Raw genomic sequence first — 21,584 nt, 5'->3', positions numbered from 1 at the left:
ATATTGGCTAGCTAGCTAGCTTTCTAGCTATTTGAGTTACTTCCAGATTGAGTGAAAGCTGGTGCTTGTGGCTGCCGCTGCTCACTGAAATACTTATGTGACTGTAAAGTGACCTTTCAATTTTTGAAAGGCACTAAAAATGAAATGTATTATTATTACTTAGGGACTTATTTGTGACGCGGATGTTCATTTTGGGCTGTGCGATGGCATTTGTGTTGAAATACAATAGGTCAAGCCTTTTTGACTTGTGTACAGAAATAGAAACAGTGGGCAAACTCCAGTACAACACTGAAGTACGGTTGGATTGGTTCCATTTTTTTTTTTTTTTTTGTAAACTGATAATGTCACGACACCCTGGAAATGCGTGTGCGTCTGGATCTCGCTACCACTTTTATGCACTCATTAATCAATCTGCACGTTGTTAAATTGCATGCTGATTTTTTATTTTGCTACTCTTGACATTGTCATGCAGTATTTGTTAACAAGATGGTGGCCCACAGTAACTACTACTATCTACTAAATGTGCAAAGAGTAAGAGTGGCTAAAAAAAAATGTTGGTCTTTTGGAAATGTATGGTTGGCTGCGTGACAGTGAATTCAAACTGTTTTTTTTAGATTCCCTGCAATGTGTAAATTATGTGGGGTTATTCCGTAAGATCCAAGTGACCTCATTTTCTATGCAATACCTTCAAGGACAACCAACGCTTCCGGACAAGTTGTGTCCATAATTTGTAAAATGACTTCTACTGAGCATATTTTACAAAGATTCAACTGCATATAGCTATAGTTTGTTTTAAGACTCACGCTGAATATTCAGGAAGTCTTGTTTTCGGGTTGATGACGATGCCTGACGTGACGTCACATCTGGAACGCTCCTAACCGAGAAAGCGACACACAATGCATTTTGCGTACTTAGTTTGTTCGGAAAACATCGTGTTCATTCATGTTGATGGCGAAATTAGAAGGAAAACACAAATAATGCGATGGTGAATCTTGTGTTGCACCAAGACTACTATTTGATACTGGTTGACACATTCCCAGGAGACAAATCAGCCCATTTCCAACGGCGCTTGGGCGCCATCTTGTGTATTTTTTGGGACACTACATTGGAGTCCTGACGGCTCGAATTGATACGCTAGTACTTCTTTAATCGATTGCAAACATTTCTGCTTTCCTCTTCAGAATTACTTGAATCATATTGATTACTGGATGAGTAACAAGAAAGCATTTTCTCAGAATCTGAAGGCATTGTTTTGATTATAGAGCAAGACAAGACGTCCTGGCGTGACGTCACGAACAAGGGGCCAGGTTTTCAGAAACTCGCGATCTCCGAAGTCATTTTGAAGTAGTTTTGGGGCACTAACTTATTTTTATTGGTTTTTGCATTTGACTAAAAATATCAGCCTGCATGTTTTGGGTATTTTAGATGCTATAAACCGTTTTCCTGATGTCAGTTAGGAAACAAAAAAAATGTGTCGGTTGTCCTTTAAGATCCGAGTGACCTCATTTTCTATGCAATGCCTTAAATGTATGCACTGTGTTTTATTCCAAGCATTTTTGTCCACAGTGAACTTGACTTAATCGCATTCGCCGTTTGAACGACTGGCGTCCTGTCACGAAGCTCATTTCCTTGTCCCGTCGCTATTCGTCTTCACTTCCCGTCCTGGCTGCCTCCGACTGATATCATAGCCAGTCTTGATTCCGATGAATCAAGGTCCACACAAGACCCAGGTGGTTTACAAGATGCTGTACAATGATGTGTTTTTGGCGTGTGAAAGGTAGATAGTATAATTCTCTTGGGAAGATTGGATCAAAAAGGCACGTGGATCTCCCAGATGGATCCCTTTTAATTTTCATTCCACAGACAAAAAACGCACAGGATCATCCACTCTTCATAGTGTCAGTTTGAGCTGTTAAATTCGAGCTGTTTTGTGCTAATTATCTGAGTACATCTGTCATCTGCATTGTAAACCGCTCCTCGGATCTGTCAATCAAAATGTATTAAGCCCCGCCCCTTCCAGCCTGCACGTCTCGCGCCAGTTGAGCGTGGCGAGGAAATAGCGAGAGAAGCTTCAAGATGGCGGACTCGCCGAACTCCGTTCGCCTCGGCAACGGAGCCGCGGCAACCGTCCCCAAGCCCTCGGAGGCGAAAGTAGTCTCCGAAAACCGCCCGCAATCTTCCCGGGATTTGAACCCACCGCCGCCCAAGAAGCTCCGAGTCGAGGAGAGGAGCGTCAAACCAAAGAAAGTCGTCCAGGATGGAGGGCTTCTGGGAGGCAACTGTAGCGGGAAAGAGAAACTCCAGCAGCCGACGAAGCAGCTCGGTCTCGCGGCCGGTTTGTGGAGACTCAACCCGGCCAGCACGACCGCCTCTTTGGTCCACACAATCGGAGGAAGTCAAGCCGCCGTCGTCACCGGCCACAAAATCCTGAAGCAGAGTGATTTCTTCCTCCACAGGGTGCCAAAAATGAAGCCGAGCAAGGATAAACAGCGCGAGAAGGGAGACGTGAAAAAGAAACTATTCGCGACCCCTGCTAACTACGACATGAGCACATTCAACCACAGTTCTCCGGTAAAAAGACAAAATGGGGATGTCACGTTAACACCGAAAGGTAGGCCACTGTCTCTTTTAACACTCACATTCACTCTCAACGCAATTCCATTAAGTTTAGTTAACTACTAAGTGCTCCATTTTGGCCACTTCCCGAACATGTGCCCTCCCCTGAATGAGAAGTGTGCACTCGCCTGCCTTCTAATCCGTCTGGACAGTACCGTTTCGGACGTTTTTTAACCCGTGAGACTGGTTGAGCTGGGACACTAGGGGGGTTGGGGGTGTTTAAGCCACAAAGCACCCCCACCTCACGGGCTAAGTCGACGTTTTCCACGGGTCTAATGGCTGCCAGCTCTCGCTTCCCCAACGCCGAACCCTCCAAGTAGCGACCGTAGCGAATGAACAGTCTACCACCAAAAACACCCACTTTGTCTTGTGTGCTTCGGTTGACACCCCCCCCCCCAGCGACGGTATTTTACGTCGAATTGTGCCTTTGATTGTCATTGTGGGGGTTGTGGCTGCAACGTACACGCCGCCTGTCATTACAGTGTGACAGGCGCCCGCCATTATGGAGCAAGTGTTGTTTTGGAGGAGGACCACGCCCCCCTCCGCTCCGTTCATGTGCGTTACTTTCGACACGTTTTTGGGACATTTGTCAACATGCTTCCAAAGTAAGTTCGCAAAATATCGTTTAGTCTCACAATAGTCTAAATAGGCGTGACAAATCTGCAATGTAGTGCCTAAATGCTCTCCCGTTTACTCTCATTTTCTTGTCCAAAGTTCAACATGGCGGGGCGTTTGCAGACCATTGCAATGCGTATGATTATCCCGCCCTATTTTCAAAATAAACGAATCAAACACAGGCTATGAATTTTATTAATTTGATCATTTTTAAAACTGCCTGTTTAACCCATTCACTGCCAGACATGTGAAAAAATGTGTCCACTTCAGTGCCAGGGTTTTTGTCATTGTCACTTGAATTCCAGGACACACAGAATATTGGGTTTTAGGACTACATAAACAATCAATACAGCATAAGAAACCTTAGACCACAGGTGTCAAAGTCAAGGCCCGCGGGTCTAATCCGGCCCGCCACATCATTTTTTTCGGCCCGCGAAAGCAAATCAAACTTGTTAAATTCCATGATGATTGCTAAAATCTGAGCCAAAATTTCATATTTTTGGATGTCAACCACAATAAAAGTCATTATTCTTGACTTCAGATTTGAAAACAAGTTATTCATTAATTTGCTGTGTGCTCTATATGTAATATTTGAAGGGATTTAAACATTCTAATTGGTTCCCCAAATTCATAACGGCCCTCGAGAGGAAACCATAACTACAATGTGGCCCGCGGCAAAAAATGACTGACACCCCTGCCTTAGACTCTCTTCTGTCATCAAGAAAAAAGGTTAATTCCTAAATCATATGGGTCTGGAGTTATATGAGCTTGAAATGAAATACATATTGGTTTATATAGCGCTTTAACAACAGCTGAAGCTGCAATAAAGCGCAAACATGGAAAAAGGGGAAATTGTGGCCCTTGTAGAAAATAAAAACACATAACCAGAGGCCATGGCTAACGCTCTATCGGCACTGATGTATGAAAAAACAAAACCTGAACAAATTCGGGAATGGCGTCATATTTTCAATTCCCGTATAGATTTGTGAATGGCAGTTAATGAGTTAAATGTAATCAGATTGGGTAAAATAGGCGACCATGTGCTGGATCCAAAATAGACCGAGCCAGTGGTGAGTAATTTTGTAGGGTCCGACATTATTGGAGGCTGCATGAACCAATATATAAATGAATCATTAACCATAGCCCCGATAACCCCCGCCAATCTTCTCCATTTTGTATCGTGGAATAACAGCAACCTGCTTCACACAACTGGCCCATGACGACTCTGTTCTGCACGTTGACCTACTCCCGCGCCTATTCTTGCCAAACCTGCTCCTCCTCGAAACAAAACACGCCTTTCTAAGTTGTCAGTCTTGCTACGAGCGATGGACGCAATAACATTTACCTGCTCATTCATGACTATGACTACTTAAGCCTCGGGGCTCATGTAGTGTAATCGACCCATATTTGCTTCAGCGCGTACACACATACTTGTATATACACACCCACGCCGCACTTGAAAGTCTTGCATATATCACGGCACGTCCGTCATGTTAATCTTGGCTACTGAGCTCTATAAGCCTTCCTTTGTAGTCACGTGACAAACCAGCTCAATGGATGTTTTCAAGCATGAAGCTTATGACAGCCTCATTTTAGAAAAAAAAAAGTTCTCAAACTGGCGCATATATATATATTAAAAAAACAATCTTAACTCATTCACTGCCAGACGTGCAAAATTATCCACTCCAAGTGCCAGCCAGGGTTTTTGTCATTGTCACTCGAATTCCAGGACCCACAGAATATTGAGTTTTAGGACTACATAAACATTCAATACAGCGTTAGAAACCTTAGACTCTCTTCTTTCATCAATGTAAATTCTTAAATTATATGGGTATGGAGTTTTTTCATCCTGAAATGAGGGCAGCTGACCAAAATACGCACTATTGGTGAACTGGTTTTTTCAGCCATCATCTGTACTTTTTGAAGGTGTCAGACATTTCGCTTCTCATCCAAGAGGCTTCGTCAGCGAACTAAAATTCGCTGGTAGTTTTGGCCCTATATACTATACTACCAGCAAATTTTAGTTCGCTGACAAAGCCTCTGGGATGAGAAACGAAACGTCAGACACCTTCAAAGCAGTATAGATGACGGCTGCAGAAACATTTTCATCGATGAACCACTCATGTACGACTGAGAGCTTACACAGACGAATGCAATATTGGTTTATATAGCGCTTTAACAACAGCTGAAACTGGAACAAAGCGCTAACATGGAAAAAAAAAATGGAAATGCTGCCCTCTTGTGAAAGAGAATAAACATTTCCAGAGGCCATGGTCAGAACTTTATCTGCACCCAAGCATGACAAAACATGACGTAGAGCGCCATTCCCGAATTAGTTTGGATTTTTCTTTTTCTAGTTTGGGTGCCAATGAAGCCCTGGCCATGCCTCTGGCAATGTTGTTTTTCCACAAGGGGCAATATTTCCCTTTTTTTCAATGTTAGCACTCTGTTCCAGCTTCAGATGTTGTTAAAGCGCTATATAAATAAATATGTATGTATTGTAATTTATTGTGTACAGGGGCCCCTTTTTCAAGCTCAGATAACCACAGACTCATATAACTTAGTGTCAGAGATGTTTGATCGGACACAGTGGACAAAGACTCGAACCCAGAAAGATTGTCTTTTTACTGCCGGCTGGAGACGCAGCCATTCGTTACAGACGCCTGAATTCTGCAGCTCTCTGCCAAGCTATTTATTGAGAGTATATGCAAATTAAAGTGATACATTAGTAAAACATAGTTTTCTTGATTATAAATACCACACCCCTTGAGTTCTAAGCACGAACAGCTGTAAGCAATACAACATTGTCTTTTCCATGAACTGATAAATTTGTAACCTGGCTAATGAGCTCTTCCTGTGAAGGAGTTTCACGTCGTAAATTGTAAAGGACTTTCCCAAGTCCTTAATTCTGCAGATCTCCTAGATGAAGATGACAGTTCAACAACAGCTGTGTCTGTTGACCTCATATTGACTCCATATTGACCCCAGGTTGTTTGTGCTTCAATTGTGTATTCGAGTCACACATGTTCACTAAGCATATAACAGCATATAACTTCCTATTCTCCATCATTTAGGAATTAACTCGTTTTTTTTTTCTAATGAAAGAAGAGAGTCTGAGGTTTCTTACGCTGTATTGAATGTTTATGTAGTCCTAAAACTCAATATTCTGTGGTTCCTGGAATTCGAGTGGAAATGACAAAAACCCTGGACACATTTTTGAACATGTCTGGCAGTAAATGAGATTTTTTTTTTTGTTTGTTACCGTGTCCGGATATCACAGCAAATGTAAAATCCTATGATCATTTTCTGTCTTTAATCTTATCCACAAGGGAATGGGGATGGCTTGTCACGTGACAGAAAGCGCTCAAAAATATTATTTTTGTTTTAAAGCTTTGGATCCCCTCAACAAGGACAAGCCTAAAGATCGGGAGCGAGGGGAACGTGAGGAGAAGAAGAAGCACAAAGCGATGAATGACATTAAACGGGAAAACGGCGAGGTCAAGCAACCCATGAAAGGTACATTAATATTCCATTTTTTTTATTTATTTGCTATTTGTGTGGGTGTAATTCGTTAGCTCGGTAGTTTCCAGTGAGGTGAGCTGAATAAAAACAAGTGTTTATATTTCCAATTACTTCAAATATTTGGAGCGGAAATCAATATCAATTCAAGATTACAGCTATGGCGGACCCCGATGGGAAGAAAAAAAAAACGGTGAAAAGGAAATCAATAAGCGGCAAGCGGCCACTATTTACGACCCCAATGGAAGGTATTTGTTAGCGTGTTTATGTCTGGCAACTTGTCTCAAAGCAAAAACTGATTGCTGAAGTTGAAAGCCACCAGCACTTTAAGTACCGTATTTTATGGAATATAAGGCGCACCTTCATGATATATTTTAAAATCTTCATGAATCATGAATGACATACAGTAAAGTCTCGTTATATCGATATCGGATATATCGATAGTCCCGGTTATATCGATACTATTTCTATGCACGCACGGAGAAAATTACATGCAAACAGGGTCTGATATATCGATAGTCCCGGTTATATCGATATTTTTTCACACTCCCTTGAATATCGATATAACGAGACTATACTGTATTTAAAAACATTTTTCATGCATAAGGTGCACCGCATTATCAGGGACACCTTGAACAAATGACATATTTAAAAACCTTTTCCATGCATAAAGTGCACCACATTATAAGGGGCACCTTTAACGAATGACCTATTTAAAAAAAAAAAATCATGCATAAGGCACACCGCGTTATAAAGGTCACCTTCAATGAATGGCCTATTTTAAAATGTTTTCCATACATGAGGCGCACCGGATTATTATGTGCATGGTCATCTTTTGAAAAAAATATATTTTCTTTTAGGTGTGCCTTATAGTGAAGAACATACGGGACAATGATACCTCATCTTAGGAACGCTTTAGCTCACAAATTTTTCCACCTCCAAAACAAATTCGCGAGCATATCGTCTTGGCCGACGAACTAGTTTTCAGCGGACAAAACAAACTATACGGCGCCACGGTGGCTTGCAGACTAGTTTCCGTCACCCCCTTTCTTTGAGTGCGGACATGGTTTGTTATCAAATGTAGTACTTTTGCTATTATGGGACCGAAAAAGACCCCACCACAGGCTAGTGTTAAGCCGAAGAACATGCAATAAGTTATTATGGTCGAGCAGAAGAAGATCATCAAACAACGCGAACGAGGTGTGCCTTTGTGTGACTTGGCGTCCCAGTACCATTACGCTAAGTCGACCATTGCTACCATTCTTAAGAACATGGAAGCTTTTGAAAACTTCTATTGATTCAGATTATTGAAAAGCAGCTAGCAGAGGACCGTTTGAGTGAGGGTATTATCGCAGAGAAAGCACCGCAACTTGGATATCATCAAGAGGCAAGCTGGAAGTTCGTCATCCATTGACAACGACCATCACAAAGGTAAATAAAACAACTTTATTATTCAGTACTGTATATTTATTTAATTCCAAGACAATAGCACATTTATGAGAGATAAAATAAGGTATATTCTGTGTAGTTTTAAGGCTTATTTCGTATAAAAATTGTTTTATGGGGACCTTGGAACGGATTATTCTTATTTTAATGGTTTTATATACAAAATACATGTTTGGAATATTTATTTTCTACCTTACACACACTTTCTGGGAACCAATTAAGTTCGTAAGTTTAGGTATCACTGTATATATCCTTGAGAGCTTTGAAATGTGCTTAAAATGTAATTTATTATTATTATTATTATTATTATTATTATTATTATTATATATATTTTTCTTTCAAAACAATGCATGTAACGTGGCAGCAACATGGCAAGCATTGTGGCAGTAACACAGCCTGAACAAGGCTAATTAAAAAAAAAATGGTGTCAAAAGTCACTGAGACACACTGCTAACACAGCAGTAACACGTTAGCACTCGCTAACAGGTCTGGCTACAAAAACATAGCAAGTTGCTGAGAGCCGTCCTCATCTTCCTCTTCCGTGTCGGATTGGAATAGCATCAGACATTCCTCACCACACATTGTCTTTGGTTGTCGCTGTGTCACTTTCATCTTCAGGTAAAGTCACTCCCGAGCTAATAATAATCATACATTTCATTTATAAGCACCTTTCAAAACTCTCAAGGACACTTTACAATCACAGGATAAGTTTTTTTTTCTGTGGGTGAGCAGCGGTAGCCACACGCACCAGCGTTTACTCAACCCGGAAGTAAGTCAAATAGATAGAAAGCTAGCCAGCTAGCTACTAGACAGCTATCAAAGAACGTGCCCGGGTTACAAAACGAGACGGAGCGAGATGTAATCGGCCCGCTTTAAAATTGTGCTGATGCGGCGACAACACCCACGTTTGTTTATACGACCTGTCCATTTTTGGCGGAGCAGACATCGATCGCAAACATGACAACAGAAGTTGAACAGCGAAGCTCAACTGCTATTTAGCAATACGTCTGTATAAGCTCTCAGTCGTAGAGGAGTGGTCCATCGGTGAAAAGGTTTCTTTAGCTGTAATCTGTAGGTTTTGCTCCTCATCCGAAAAGCTTCGTCAGCGAACTAAAATTGTGCCGGTAACTCTGCCCCTATATGCAGTATATCCCTATGAGGTATAATTTAGATTGTGCTTACAACAGACTTCTTAGGTCGTTACCTAATAATAATAGTAATACATTTCATTTATAAGCACCTTTCAAAACTCTCAAGGTCACTTTATAGTCACAGGATAAAGTTTTTTCTATAAGTGAGCAGCGGCAGCCACATGTGCCAGTGTTCACTCAACCCCGAAGTAACTCAGATAGAAAGCTAGCTATCTAGCTAATGTATAGCAAATAAATAGCTAATAGATAGCCAGATAGCCCACAGTTATACATAGGCTTAGTCATGCTGATGAGGTGATACACGAGCTAATGGAGCAATCAGAGTCAGGCATAGAACATTAGAGGTAATCAGACAGACAAAAAAAAATCATCGGATTAGCTTCAGGGAGTAGTCCACTGCCCCCCCCCCCCAACCTTAGGGCAGGGAGCTATGAAAGCAGAGGTTTGGCACCGCCGTTAGGGATATTTATAGGGCCAGAGTTTCCAGCACAACTTTAGTTCGCTGACGAAGCTTTTCGAATTAGGAGAGAAACATCCGACACTTTCAAAGAAGTACAGAAGACTGCTCAAGAAACCTTTTCATCGATGCTATCTAGCAAAACTTTTTATTACAGTTGACCAATTTCTTACCCCCCCCTTTGGCAGATGGTGGCGTCAAAGCGGAGATCAACTCCGAGCTGCAAATCAAAAAAGTCAAGAAGAAAAAGAAGAAGAAACACAAAGAAGGCGAAAAGCACAAACGAGTCAAGAAGTACCACCGCTCTTGCCAAACCATTTGCGCCGGTTTGCTTCTCCTGCCGCCTCAGCGCGCCGACACCACCACCTTCGTCGATCCTCCCCGGGACGCCGCCGCCGCGTCTCCGTTTAAATTACCACTGCCCGTTTACCCCTCGCCCAGCAACAAAAGCGCCTACCTCCACCCGTCTTGCGTCAACTCCTGTCCGCACAAAGCCCCGCAACCGTCCCCGAATAAGCACTCCTCGCGCTACAACCAGGATGGTCTTTCGGGCCTGGAGTTTGCCCCTTACATCCACATCGAGACTCAACCGAACGGGGGGGCTCGGGTGGCACACGCTTACGCCTCCCAGTTGGCATCGCTCTCCCCGAGCCAGAGGCAAAGGTTCGCCCAGGAGTTTGTCACCCTGGCGTTCAGCGAGGACTCGGCGAAGGTAACCACCAGCAAACCATCCCAGACATGTCGTTTTAGTGTTTGATTTAGTTAGATTTATTATTATTTTTATCTGTGGCAGATTAGAAGCATAATTTAAATTTAAAAAAAATATATTTTAGTATCGTCTCATAATTTTCATAATTCATTTCATAATTCATAATTTGCAAACAGGTAACCTTCGTTAGCTACGGATGTGCGGCAATAGTAAAATAATCCCTTCAGTTTGGCTAAATTGATTAATTTATATTAATTCATCAATCATTTTATTGATTGATTAATATAATCAGATATTCCCATCGCAAAATTGCATTTTCTGTGTAGCTCTCTCTCTTCTTTCTATTTACAATTGTATTTTATTTATTGCATTCTATTTGTGATTGAATTTTATTTATTATAGTACCTATGCTTGTCCTTGAAGTGTCCTTGAGAGCTTTGAAAGGTGCTTAAAATGTAATGTATTATTATTATTATTATTATTATTATTGATGGATAAATATAATCTGATACATTTTTCGATTGATTAATATAATCTGATATTTTTTATTAATATAACAATATTATTTTTTTTACTGATTCGTGTAATCTGATTTTTTTGGGGTTATTTAATATGGTTTTAAATATTTTTGATTAATATATTTGTTATTTTTTTATTTTTTTTATTGATTAATATTATCAGAAGAAATGTGATTGATTAACATAATCTGTTTCTATATTGATTAGTTGTAATTGATTCTTTTTTGATTGATTAATATAATCTTACATTTTTTGATTGATTATTGTAATCTGATATTTTTTTTGATGTCATTAATTTAATCCTATATTTTTTTTGATTGATTAATATAAAAGGATTATTTTTTGATTAATTAATGTAATCTGAAAATTTTTCATTGATTAATATAATCTGATAAATGTTTGATTTATTAATATAATCTGATACATTTTTTGATTGATTAATACAATCTGATTTTTTTATATAATCTATTTTTTTAATATAATTGACATTTTTTTGATTTATTATATAATCAGATATTTTTTGATTGATTAATGTAATCTGATCATTTCTTTGATTGATAAATGTAATCTGATATTTGTTTTGATTTCATTAATTTAATCCTATATTTTTTTTGATTGATGAATATAACAGGATTATTTTTTGATTAATTAATGTAATCTGAAAATTTTTCATTGATTAATATAATCTGATACATTTTTTGATTGATTAATACAATCTGATTTTTTTATATAATCTTTTTTTTAATATAATCTGACATTTTTTTGATTTATTATATAATCAGATATTTTTTGATTGATTAATGTAATCTTACATTTTTTGATTGATAAATGTAATCTGATATTTTTTTTGATTTCATTAATTTAATCCTATATTTTTTTGATTGATGAATATAACAGTATTATTTTTTGATTAATTAATGTAATCTGAAAAAATTTCATTGATTAATATAATCTGATAAATGTTTGATTTATTAATATAATCTGACATTTTTTGATTGATTAATACAATCTGATTTTTTTTTATATAATCTATTTTTTTTAATATAATCTGACATTTTTTTGATTTATTATATAATCAGATATTTTTTGATTGATTAATGTAATCTGATCATTTCTTTGATTGATAAATGTAATCTGATATTTTTTTTATTTCATTAATTTAATCCTATATTTTTTTTAATTGATGAATATAACAGGATTATTTTTTGATTAATTAATGTAATATGAAAATTTTTCATTGATTAATATAATCTGATAAATGTTTGATTTATTAATATAATCTGATACATTTTTTGATTGATTAATACAATCTATTTTTTTAATATAATCTGACGTTTTTTTGATTTATTATATAGTCAGATATTTTTTGATTGATTAATATAATCAAATATTTTTGATTAATATATTCCGATATTTTTTGCTTGATTAATACAATGTTTTTTAATATAATCTGATTATTTGTTATTGATTAATAATAATAATAATACATTTAATTTCTAAGTGCCTACAATCTGATTCGTTTTTTTGACTGATTAATATAATGAGATTCTTTTTTTATTGATTGTGTTCAAAATATATTGGAGGACGACCTTAAAAACTTGCACTATGACACAACAGTAATATTAAAAGGGGGTAGGGTGTCAACACACATTTTTATTATTATTTATTATTAATATTTCAACCCTCCTGTAAATATCAAATGACTGATCCCAGGCTGCGAATTACGTCATGGGCATCGTCCACGGAGAAGTCTCCTACATGCCGGACTTCCTGGATTATTTCTCCACTAAATTCTCCTCGGCGCCGGTCAAAATTGAGATCCTGGGAAAAAAGGATATCGAAACCACCACCATGGCTCATTTCTACTCTCAGGTAAAGTCTTCTGGGGGGATTTTACACCTGTTTTCACAACCCAACACACGTCAGGTTGCTTGTTTCTTATTATAATAACACATGTCAGCATTCAGCCATCATGTGACGAGGCCATTTTGTCGTGGCTGCCATTTTAATAATCATTTCTTCATAGTTAGCGTTTTAAAGTCGTACCCTCTACGTGCCCGTTATGGCTACGCTAACAACCACGCATCCGCTTCCATCCTCATATTTGTTAACTGTGCCACAGGTGAAGAGAACCTACAGCCACGGCACGTACCGAGCCGGCGCAATGAGGCAGATTAGCCTGGTGGGAGCCGTGGATGAGGAAGTGGGCAATTTTTTCCCGGAATTTCTCGGCATGCTGGAGGAGTCGCCCTTCCTCAAGGTGAGTCCCCGCGTGCTTGTCTGAGATAACGGATGAGAAACGCTCAGGGGGAGGGACCTGATGTGCCATCCCAAATTATTTCTTGCGTTAAATTTGACCTGTCTGTGTAAAATCTCAGTTGTGCAGGAGTGGTCCATCGCTGAAAAGGTTTGTTCAGCCGTCATCTGGACTTCTTTGAAGGGGTCGGATGTTTCGCTCCTCATCCAAGAAGCTTCGTCAGCGAACTAAAAATTTGCTGGTAGCTCTAGTGTAGTGTAGAATAGTCATCTGCTCCCCCAACCTTAGAGCAGGGACCTATCAAAGCAGAGGTTTGGCACCACCACCACTGGACATTAGGGATATAGACATAGGGCCCGAGCTACCAGCAAATTTTTGTTCGCTGACGAAGCTTCTCGGATGAGAAGCGAAACGTGCGACACCTTCAAAGAAGTACAGATGACAGCTGAAGAAACATTTTCCTCGATAATTATTATTATTAATATTAATATTTTTTATTGAAAAACAAAACCCGAACAAATTTGGGAATGGCGCTCTGTCATATTTTCAATTCCCGAATAAATTCGCGAATGACGTCCCTGATCCACTGCTGAAAAGGACGCTTTGATCCTCTCCTCTTTTATCTCGAACTGCTTCATGTCACAAAGAAGGCACAGAAAGTGCTGAAGAATGAATGACTCTCTGTGACTTTGTGTTATCATATTTGTTATTTAGTTGTTGTTTTTTTCATTTGTCTATTAGCTATCTAACTGACTAGCTGGCTATCTAGCTAGCTATCTATTTACTGTCTATTATCTATCTAACTGACTATATGGCTATCTAGCGAGCTATATATTTACTGTCTATTATCTATCTAACTGACTGGCTTGCTATCTAGCGAGCTATATATTTACTGTCTATTATCTATCTAACTGACTGGCTAGGTATCTAGTTAGCTATCTATTTACTGTCTATTGTCTATCTAACTGACTAGCCTGCTATCTAGCTAGCTCGCTATTTTCTATCAATTAACTATTTAACTGACTAGCTGGCTATAAAGCTAGCTAGCTATTTTCTGTCTATTAGTTATCTAACCAACTAGCTGGTTATCTAGCTGGCTATTAGCTATCTTTCAAGCTAGCGATCTATTAGATACCTAGCTGGCTATCTAGCTAGCTATCTATTGACTAGCTATTAGCTAGCTAGCTAGCTTTCTATCTGAGTTACTTCCGGGTTGAGTGAACGCTGGCATGTGTTATTATGATGATAATTATTATTATGATGATTATGATTATTATGTTATTATTATATTACTATTATTATTATTATAATACTATTATTACTATTATTATTATTATTATTATTATTATTATTATTATTACTATTATTACTAATATTATTACTATTACTACTACTACTATTACTATTACTACTACTATTACTACCATTACTATTAATATTACTATTACTACTAGTACTAATAATATTACTATTAATACTACTAATATTACTATTACTACTACTAATATCACTACTCTTACTATTACTACTATTATTATTACTACTATTACTAGTAATAATATTACCATTACTACTATTATTACTATTACTATTATTACTACTACTACTATTACTACTACTATTATTACTCTCAAGACTATTACTACTACTATTATTACTACCATTACTATTAATATTACTATTACTACTAGTACTAATAATATTACTATTAATACTACTAATATTACTATTACTATTACTACTACTGATATCACTACTCTTACTATTACTACTACTATTATTATTACTACTATTACTATTACTAGTGATAATATTACCATTACTACTATTACTATTACGACTATTACTGCTATTAATACTATTATTACTAGTACTATTACTATTATAAATTTGACGTGTGCTTTCTCTGACTTTGGTCCTACAGCGCACGCTTCCGTGGGGAACCTTATCTAGCCTGAACACAATGAGCCCCAGCGAGAGCGACGACGGTCCCATCATGTGGGTGCGACCGGGCGAGCAGATGATCCCCGTGGCGGACATCCCAAAGTCACCATATAAAAGAAAACGGTAAATCCGCCCCGTGTCGAGATTCCCGCCCAGCCGAGCAATTAAAAACGAGCCTGTCGCTTGTTTCTTTTCACGCAGCTCCACCAACGAGGTCAAGAACCTCCTCCAGTCCTTACCCAGGACCAGCGAGCCCAGAGAGATGCTCTTTGAGGACAGGACGCGAGCCCACGCCGACCATATCGGTCAAGGTTTCGAGCGTCAGACCACTGCGGCCGTCGGCGTCTTGAAAGCCGTCTGCTACAAAGAAAGGTACGCCGCGTAATGGAGATTTGCGCTTCAAGAGCTTCATTTTGCTCGTCAGCTGAGGAGGAAATTGTCTGTCTGCAGTTTGGAACCTCCTCGAGTAACCAAAGACGTGGTTTGCTTCCATGCTGCCGATTTTCCATATGTGGTTCAGCGGCTGCAGTTGGATCTTTATGAACCTCCGCTCTCTCAGGTCTTATACGGCACTGGATGTTTGGATTGGATCAGCCTTTGTTAGACTCGCAGTGGATAAATTCACATTTCACAGCGGCAAAGTGATGCAAGGAAAGGAAGAAGTAGAAAAACAAAATAATAGAATTTACAAGCACCTTTCAAATCACCCAAGGACACTTTACAATTAAAAGAACAAGAAACACCACAACAATAAAACCATCAATAAAATGATAAACAATAAAAGAGCTGCTTAAACTAAACTGTGAATGCAACTATAAGGCAGCCACTCTCGCGGCGCCATCTTGAATTCAAAACAACAACAACAAAAAAAACGAAATAATGAGGCACAACACAAAATACACAGTCATTCAAGCTTAAGCACTTTCTGCACCATCTTTGTTGCATGAAGCAATTCTAGATCAAAGAGGAGAGGATCAAAGCGTCCTTTTCACCAGTGGATCAGAGACCTCATGGTGAAAAAAAATCACGTCTGCTACAAGCTAAATATTGAAACTAATCACAAAGCTGTAGCATCCATTGACCAAAAGAGAATGTCTCACACCTCCCATGTACTGTAAATCAGCTTCAATTCCAAGCCATTTCACCTTGGCTTACGAATTTAATTGGTTCCCAGACACAGTGTGTAATGCGAAAAGTGTGTATCCCAAACATTAATTTCCCATAGGAAACCATTAAAATGAGAATAATCCGATCCCAGGTCCCCATAAAATAATTGTAACTATATATATATATATATATATATATATATATATATATATATATATATATATATATATATATATATATATATATACACACAGTGACACCTCAACTTACAAACTTAATTGGTTCCCACAGAGTGTGTAAGGCGAAAAGTGTGTATCTAAAAAAAATAATTCCCATAGGAAACCATTAAAATGGGAATAATCCGTTCCCGGGTTTCCATAAAATATACTTTTCAACTAAATAAGCCTTAAGACTACACACAACATACCTTATTTTATGTATAATAAATGTGCTATTGTATTGTAATGAAAGAAATACACTGCATTGTATCATAAAGTCACTTGGCGTTGGAGGTCGAAGGTCAAAGGTAATTGCTGTTTGGAAAGAGAGGCGCATTACATGACGACTGTAATTAAAGAAATAAACTGTGCTGTAAAATAAAGTTTTATTTACCCTTTTGATGGTCGTTGATGGCTTATGGAAGGAGAGTCACCTTCCATAAGGACTGTTGGTAACTCAACCTCTGGTGCTGTTCGGTCGTGTGCTTCCGCCGAAGATCACTCCGCCAGCCGTGGTGGGTGTGTATTATGAAAATAGTGCTTATTATAAGGTTTAATTTTCATAAATTTGACGTTTGTAAGACAAAAAGTTTGTAAGTTGAGGCCTCACTGTATGTATATATATATATATATATATATATATATATATATATATATATATATATATATATATATATATATATATATATATATGTAATTTTCTACTTTCTAATTTTCTAAGCCTTAAAACTACACAAAATATACCTTATTTTTGTATAATAAATGTGCTATGGTATTGTAATTTTCTGTCATGACATGAATTTCCACCCCACCTCTGCATTTTAGTTATTACATATTTTTTGTGTGTGTGATTTTATTCGTCCTTCATTTCTTCACATCCTGTCCTCTCCCTTCAGTGCGTCCAATGGGCAGACGACGCCAAGCTGAACCAGCTTCGTCGGGAGGGCATCCGCTACGCCCGCATCCGCTTGTGTCACGACGACGTCTACTTCATCCCGCGCAACGTGGTCCACCAGTTCAAGACCGTGTCGGCCGTCTGCAGCCTCGCCTGGCATGTCCGCTTGAGGCAGTACGAGCAGGGAAGCCACGATGAGGGGGTCAAAGGGGAGGAGGCGGAGCTGGATATCACCAAAGGTGAGGAGGAGGGCGTAAAAGAGGAACAGGAGGCGGGTGCGACCAGGAATAGGACGTTGCCGACGATGGAGGAACTTCCTTGCGCTGTTTTATCTCCGCCTCCTCGCTCGGCGGACTCCGACGCGAGGGCAAGCGGCAAGCCCGCCGAGATGACGTTGGGAAGCCCCAAACGTGCACGCTCGCCGCAAGTCAAAGCGGAACTGCCCAAAATGAGCTCATTAACGCCACACCTTCCTCAGAATCCGGCGAACACCACGGCGCCGTCTTCCTCCGCCCCGCCCGCTTTGTCTCCGAAGACGTCTCCGCCGCACTCGTCTTTACGCCAGACGTTAGCTCCGTCTTCCTCACAAAGCCCCGCCCCTGACTCGCACCCCCACCCCTCCTCGGAATCCCCGTCTTCCCGGTTGACCCCCTCCCCTCGAAAGGACAAAGACTCGCCCACGGAAGCGCTCGTCGAGAGGCGGACTCCGACGTCCCACGGTTGCCATGGCGATGCATGGACTCGCGCGCCGCCAAAGTGGTCTCGCGGCGTGGACGCCAGCCCCCGGACGTTCGCGCACGTGCAGCAATTTCCTCCCCCCATGCTCCCTCCCCATCACCTCCCTCAAATGCTCCCCCACTCCTATTCGCCGCTGCTCCCTCACCCTCACCTCCCGCCGCCCCCCTTCCTCAGTCAGGTGCCACCGCCCCACCCGGTTCACATGGGCCAGATGCACCTGCACCCCCAACACCCGGGCGACGCCACCACCCAGCCTTACTACCCCCAGATACCCCCTCTCATGTCCCCCCACCAGTACCACCCCCACGCCAAACCCTTCTACCCCTCGCACTTCCCCTTCCTCCCCTCCCAAGCCTTCCCCCCGCACCCTCCTCCCCATTACCAGCCTGTACCGGCGGCCCCGCCTCCCAATCCTCCATCAGTCACCTTCACCCCACCTCCCCCGCCGCCTCCTTCCTCTTCGGAGTCCCCGCCTCCCCCGCCGCCACCCCCACTGCCCCCGAATCACGAGGACGAGCAGAGTTTGTAGGGTTTCGTATCTTTTAAGATTTGGATGGAAATGTACAGGTATGCCTTTTTCACGCCAATTTTTCAAAGTCCCCACGTGTTTAGAAAAACATGTCGAGTGTCATTTTTGTAGGCTAACATTTCACAACCCGCAGCTTCTATTTTGTGCCCGTAACTGTTTAGGAAACAACTGACATATTTTAATGCCAATTTTAGATTATACTCTCACGTACAGCACCAGTTTGGTATTTTTCAAAGTCCCCACGTGTTTAGAAAAACATGTCGAGTCTCATTTTAATAATAATACAGTGTATTTATAAGCGCCTTTCAAAACTCTCAAGGGCACTTTACATGCACAGGATAAGAACATTTTTTTTCTGCGGGTGAGCAGCTGCAGCGAGATGTCCCAGCGCTCAAGCAACCAGGAAATTACACCACTAACTCAAATATAAAATGGTCATCGTAAAAATAGTTCCGAATAATTAACTAGTTTTTCCAACCTATTAATGAGAAAGCGAGAGAAAAAGAGCAGTTTCCATTTTGTGCCCGCGACTGTTTAGGAAGACAACTGTCATCTTTTAATGCCAATTTTAGATTGTACAGTGAGACCTCAACTTACGAACTTAATTGGTTCCCAGACAGAGTGTATAAGGCGAAAAGTGTGTATCTAAAAAAAAAATTCCCATAGGAAACCATTAAAATGGGAATAATCCGTTCCCGGGTTTCCATAAAATAGATTTTTCAACTAAATAAGCCTTAAAACTACACCCAACATACCTTATTCTATGTATAATAAATGTGCTATTGTATTGTAATGAAAGAAATACACTGCATTGTATCATAAAGTCACTTTATTTACATTTGTGATGGTCATTTATGGCTTGATGGAATGGCGTTGGAGGTCGAAGGTCAAAGGGAATTGCTGTTTGGAAAGAGAGGCGCATTACATGACGACTGTAATTAAAGAAATAAACTGCGCTGTAAAATAAAGTTTTATTTACATTTTTGACGGTCGTTGATGGCTTAAGGACTGTTGGTAACTTAACCTCTGGTGCTGTTCGGTCGTGTGCTTCCGCCGAAGATCACTCCGCCAGCCGTGGTGGGTGTGTATTATGAAAATAGTGCTTATTATAAGGTTTAATTTTCATAAATGTGACGTTTGTAAGACAAAAAGTTTGTAAGTTGAGGTGTTTGTAAGTTGAGGTCTCACTGTACTTTCGCGCAGAGCACCGGTTTGGTATTTTTCAAAGTCCCCACGTTTTTAGAAAAACATGTCCAATGTAATTTTTGTAGGGTAACATTTTACTGTACAACCCGCAGCTTCCATTTTGTGCCCAAAACTGTTTAGGAATCAAATGACATGTTTTAACGGCAATTTTAGATTGTACTTTCACGTACAACACAAACTGTATTTGGTATTTTTCAAAGTCCCCACGTGTTTCGAAAAACATGTCGAGTCTCATTTTTGAAGGGTGACATTTCACCGTATAACCCGCAGCTTCCATTTTGTTCCCGTGACTGTTTAGGAAAACAACAGACATGTTGTTATGCCAATTTTAGATTGTACTTTCGCGTACAACACCGATTTGGCATTTTTCAAAGTCCCCATGTGTTTAGAAAAACATGTCGAGTCTCAATTTAGAAGGGTAACATTTCACCGTACAAGCCGCAGCTTCCATTTTGTGCCCGCGACTGTTTAGGAAACAACCGACATGTTACACAATACTTGTAGTGGCGACAATATTACGTAATAACGCTTCCTCCGTTACTATTTTTACATCGAGTGTTGCCTACGGATTCATCTGTCGCCGCGTTGTCTTATACCACAGTGACATCACAACTGCCTACGGGGGCTCCGGCTCGTTTACTCGTCGCCCAATGAGGAATTATTTGTTGTCATTGTTACGTTGGGTTAAAAGTGACCCACATTGGTTGTGATTGCTAACCCAATGCTCCCATTCGCAACAACAATTCTCAATTGTGCCCCCAGTCATTTATTTTTCACACATTTAGCCTATCAATGGATGTCGTGTAACAGGGAGCGAATGTGTTCTTCCGAGACCTTTGACAATTTTCATAGCTCATTGCTTATTTGACAGACATTCTGCTTCCTATTTTTTTTTTATTTTTTTAACAATCTGTTTCCTGTGTGCGGCGTGTGTGTGTGTGTGTCTCGCACAGAATATTTCTTTCTCGTTTCTTCATGCCCACTTGCTAATGTAGCTCGAGACATTCCCCAGTGCCTGTCCGCCAACTGTAACGTCGGAATGTTCACACAGAGACTTTGTTGTATTCAAGTTTCACACTTTGACTTATTCTAAACAGAAACAAATTAGACCAAAGCCTATAAAAAAAAAGTCAGCAGCTCGGCAAGTCTTCCCCGCAAGCCGCAAATATTTCAAAAATGGACGCGAATGCCTCATTCGTTCCCTTCGTTGGGGGTCAATGTAAAGCAGCTCTCTATTTTTTTTACTGTTTTAACGCCTTGGGGTGGGGTGGGGGGTGTTCAGGTGTGGTCTAAACCGGAACGGAAAAACCTGATATGATCTTTATATTCGTTTTTGTACAAACTAGCGTCGACAGTAGGAAGTCTTCAGGATTTATTTATATCAAGTGTGTTTTTATTTTATTTGTCTATTTGATTGAAGTCATTTTTTTTTAACTATCAGCGCTGTCGTGTACATAAGAGATTTTGTAAAGCTAAAACGCATTGACAGGTTTTTATTTTGAAATCAGAGCCGAGCTAATAAACGGCTAACTGGCTAATAATTGTAATTAATTAGTCTTCACGTGTCTCCTTTTGGGTCATTCGTGATGTTTTTAGTATATTGCTTATTCCGTCTTTTGTCCATGCGAGCCTCGAATGCTATCACTTCCATTGAATTTC

The 21,584-nt window shown here is 39.8% G+C and overlaps 1 protein-coding gene across 2 annotated transcripts; it reads left to right on the top strand.

Annotated features, from left to right (window-relative positions):
• Positions 1-1,376: 1,376 nt before the first annotated feature.
• On the top strand, positions 1,377-21,472 carry LOC148881802 (lysine-specific demethylase RSBN1L-like). Of its 2 annotated transcripts, none has more exons than XM_088988675.1 (9): positions 1,377-2,611; positions 6,622-6,747; positions 9,990-10,516; positions 12,745-12,903; positions 13,154-13,291; positions 15,213-15,355; positions 15,434-15,604; positions 15,683-15,791; positions 17,454-21,472. In XM_088988675.1, the coding sequence occupies exons 1-9, from the start codon at positions 2,077-2,079 to the stop codon at positions 18,717-18,719; spliced, it is 3,174 nt and encodes a 1,057-aa protein (XP_088844801.1). In that variant the 5' UTR covers positions 1,377-2,076; the 3' UTR covers positions 18,720-21,472. The 2 variants fall into 2 exon arrangements, with proteins under 2 accessions (XP_088844801.1, XP_088844802.1); XM_088988676.1 differs by having other exon boundaries at positions 1,378-2,611; positions 9,993-10,516.
• The last annotated feature ends 112 nt before the right edge of the window (positions 21,473-21,584 follow it).

The sequence above is a fragment of the Hippocampus bargibanti genome, linkage group LG22 (assembly GCF_051943395.1).
Source record: "Hippocampus bargibanti isolate YZ-2025 linkage group LG22, ASM5194339v1, whole genome shotgun sequence".
In the NCBI taxonomy this organism is placed as follows: domain Eukaryota; kingdom Metazoa; phylum Chordata; class Actinopteri; order Syngnathiformes; family Syngnathidae; genus Hippocampus; species Hippocampus bargibanti.
This window is presented reverse-complemented; position numbering and strand designations above follow the sequence as displayed.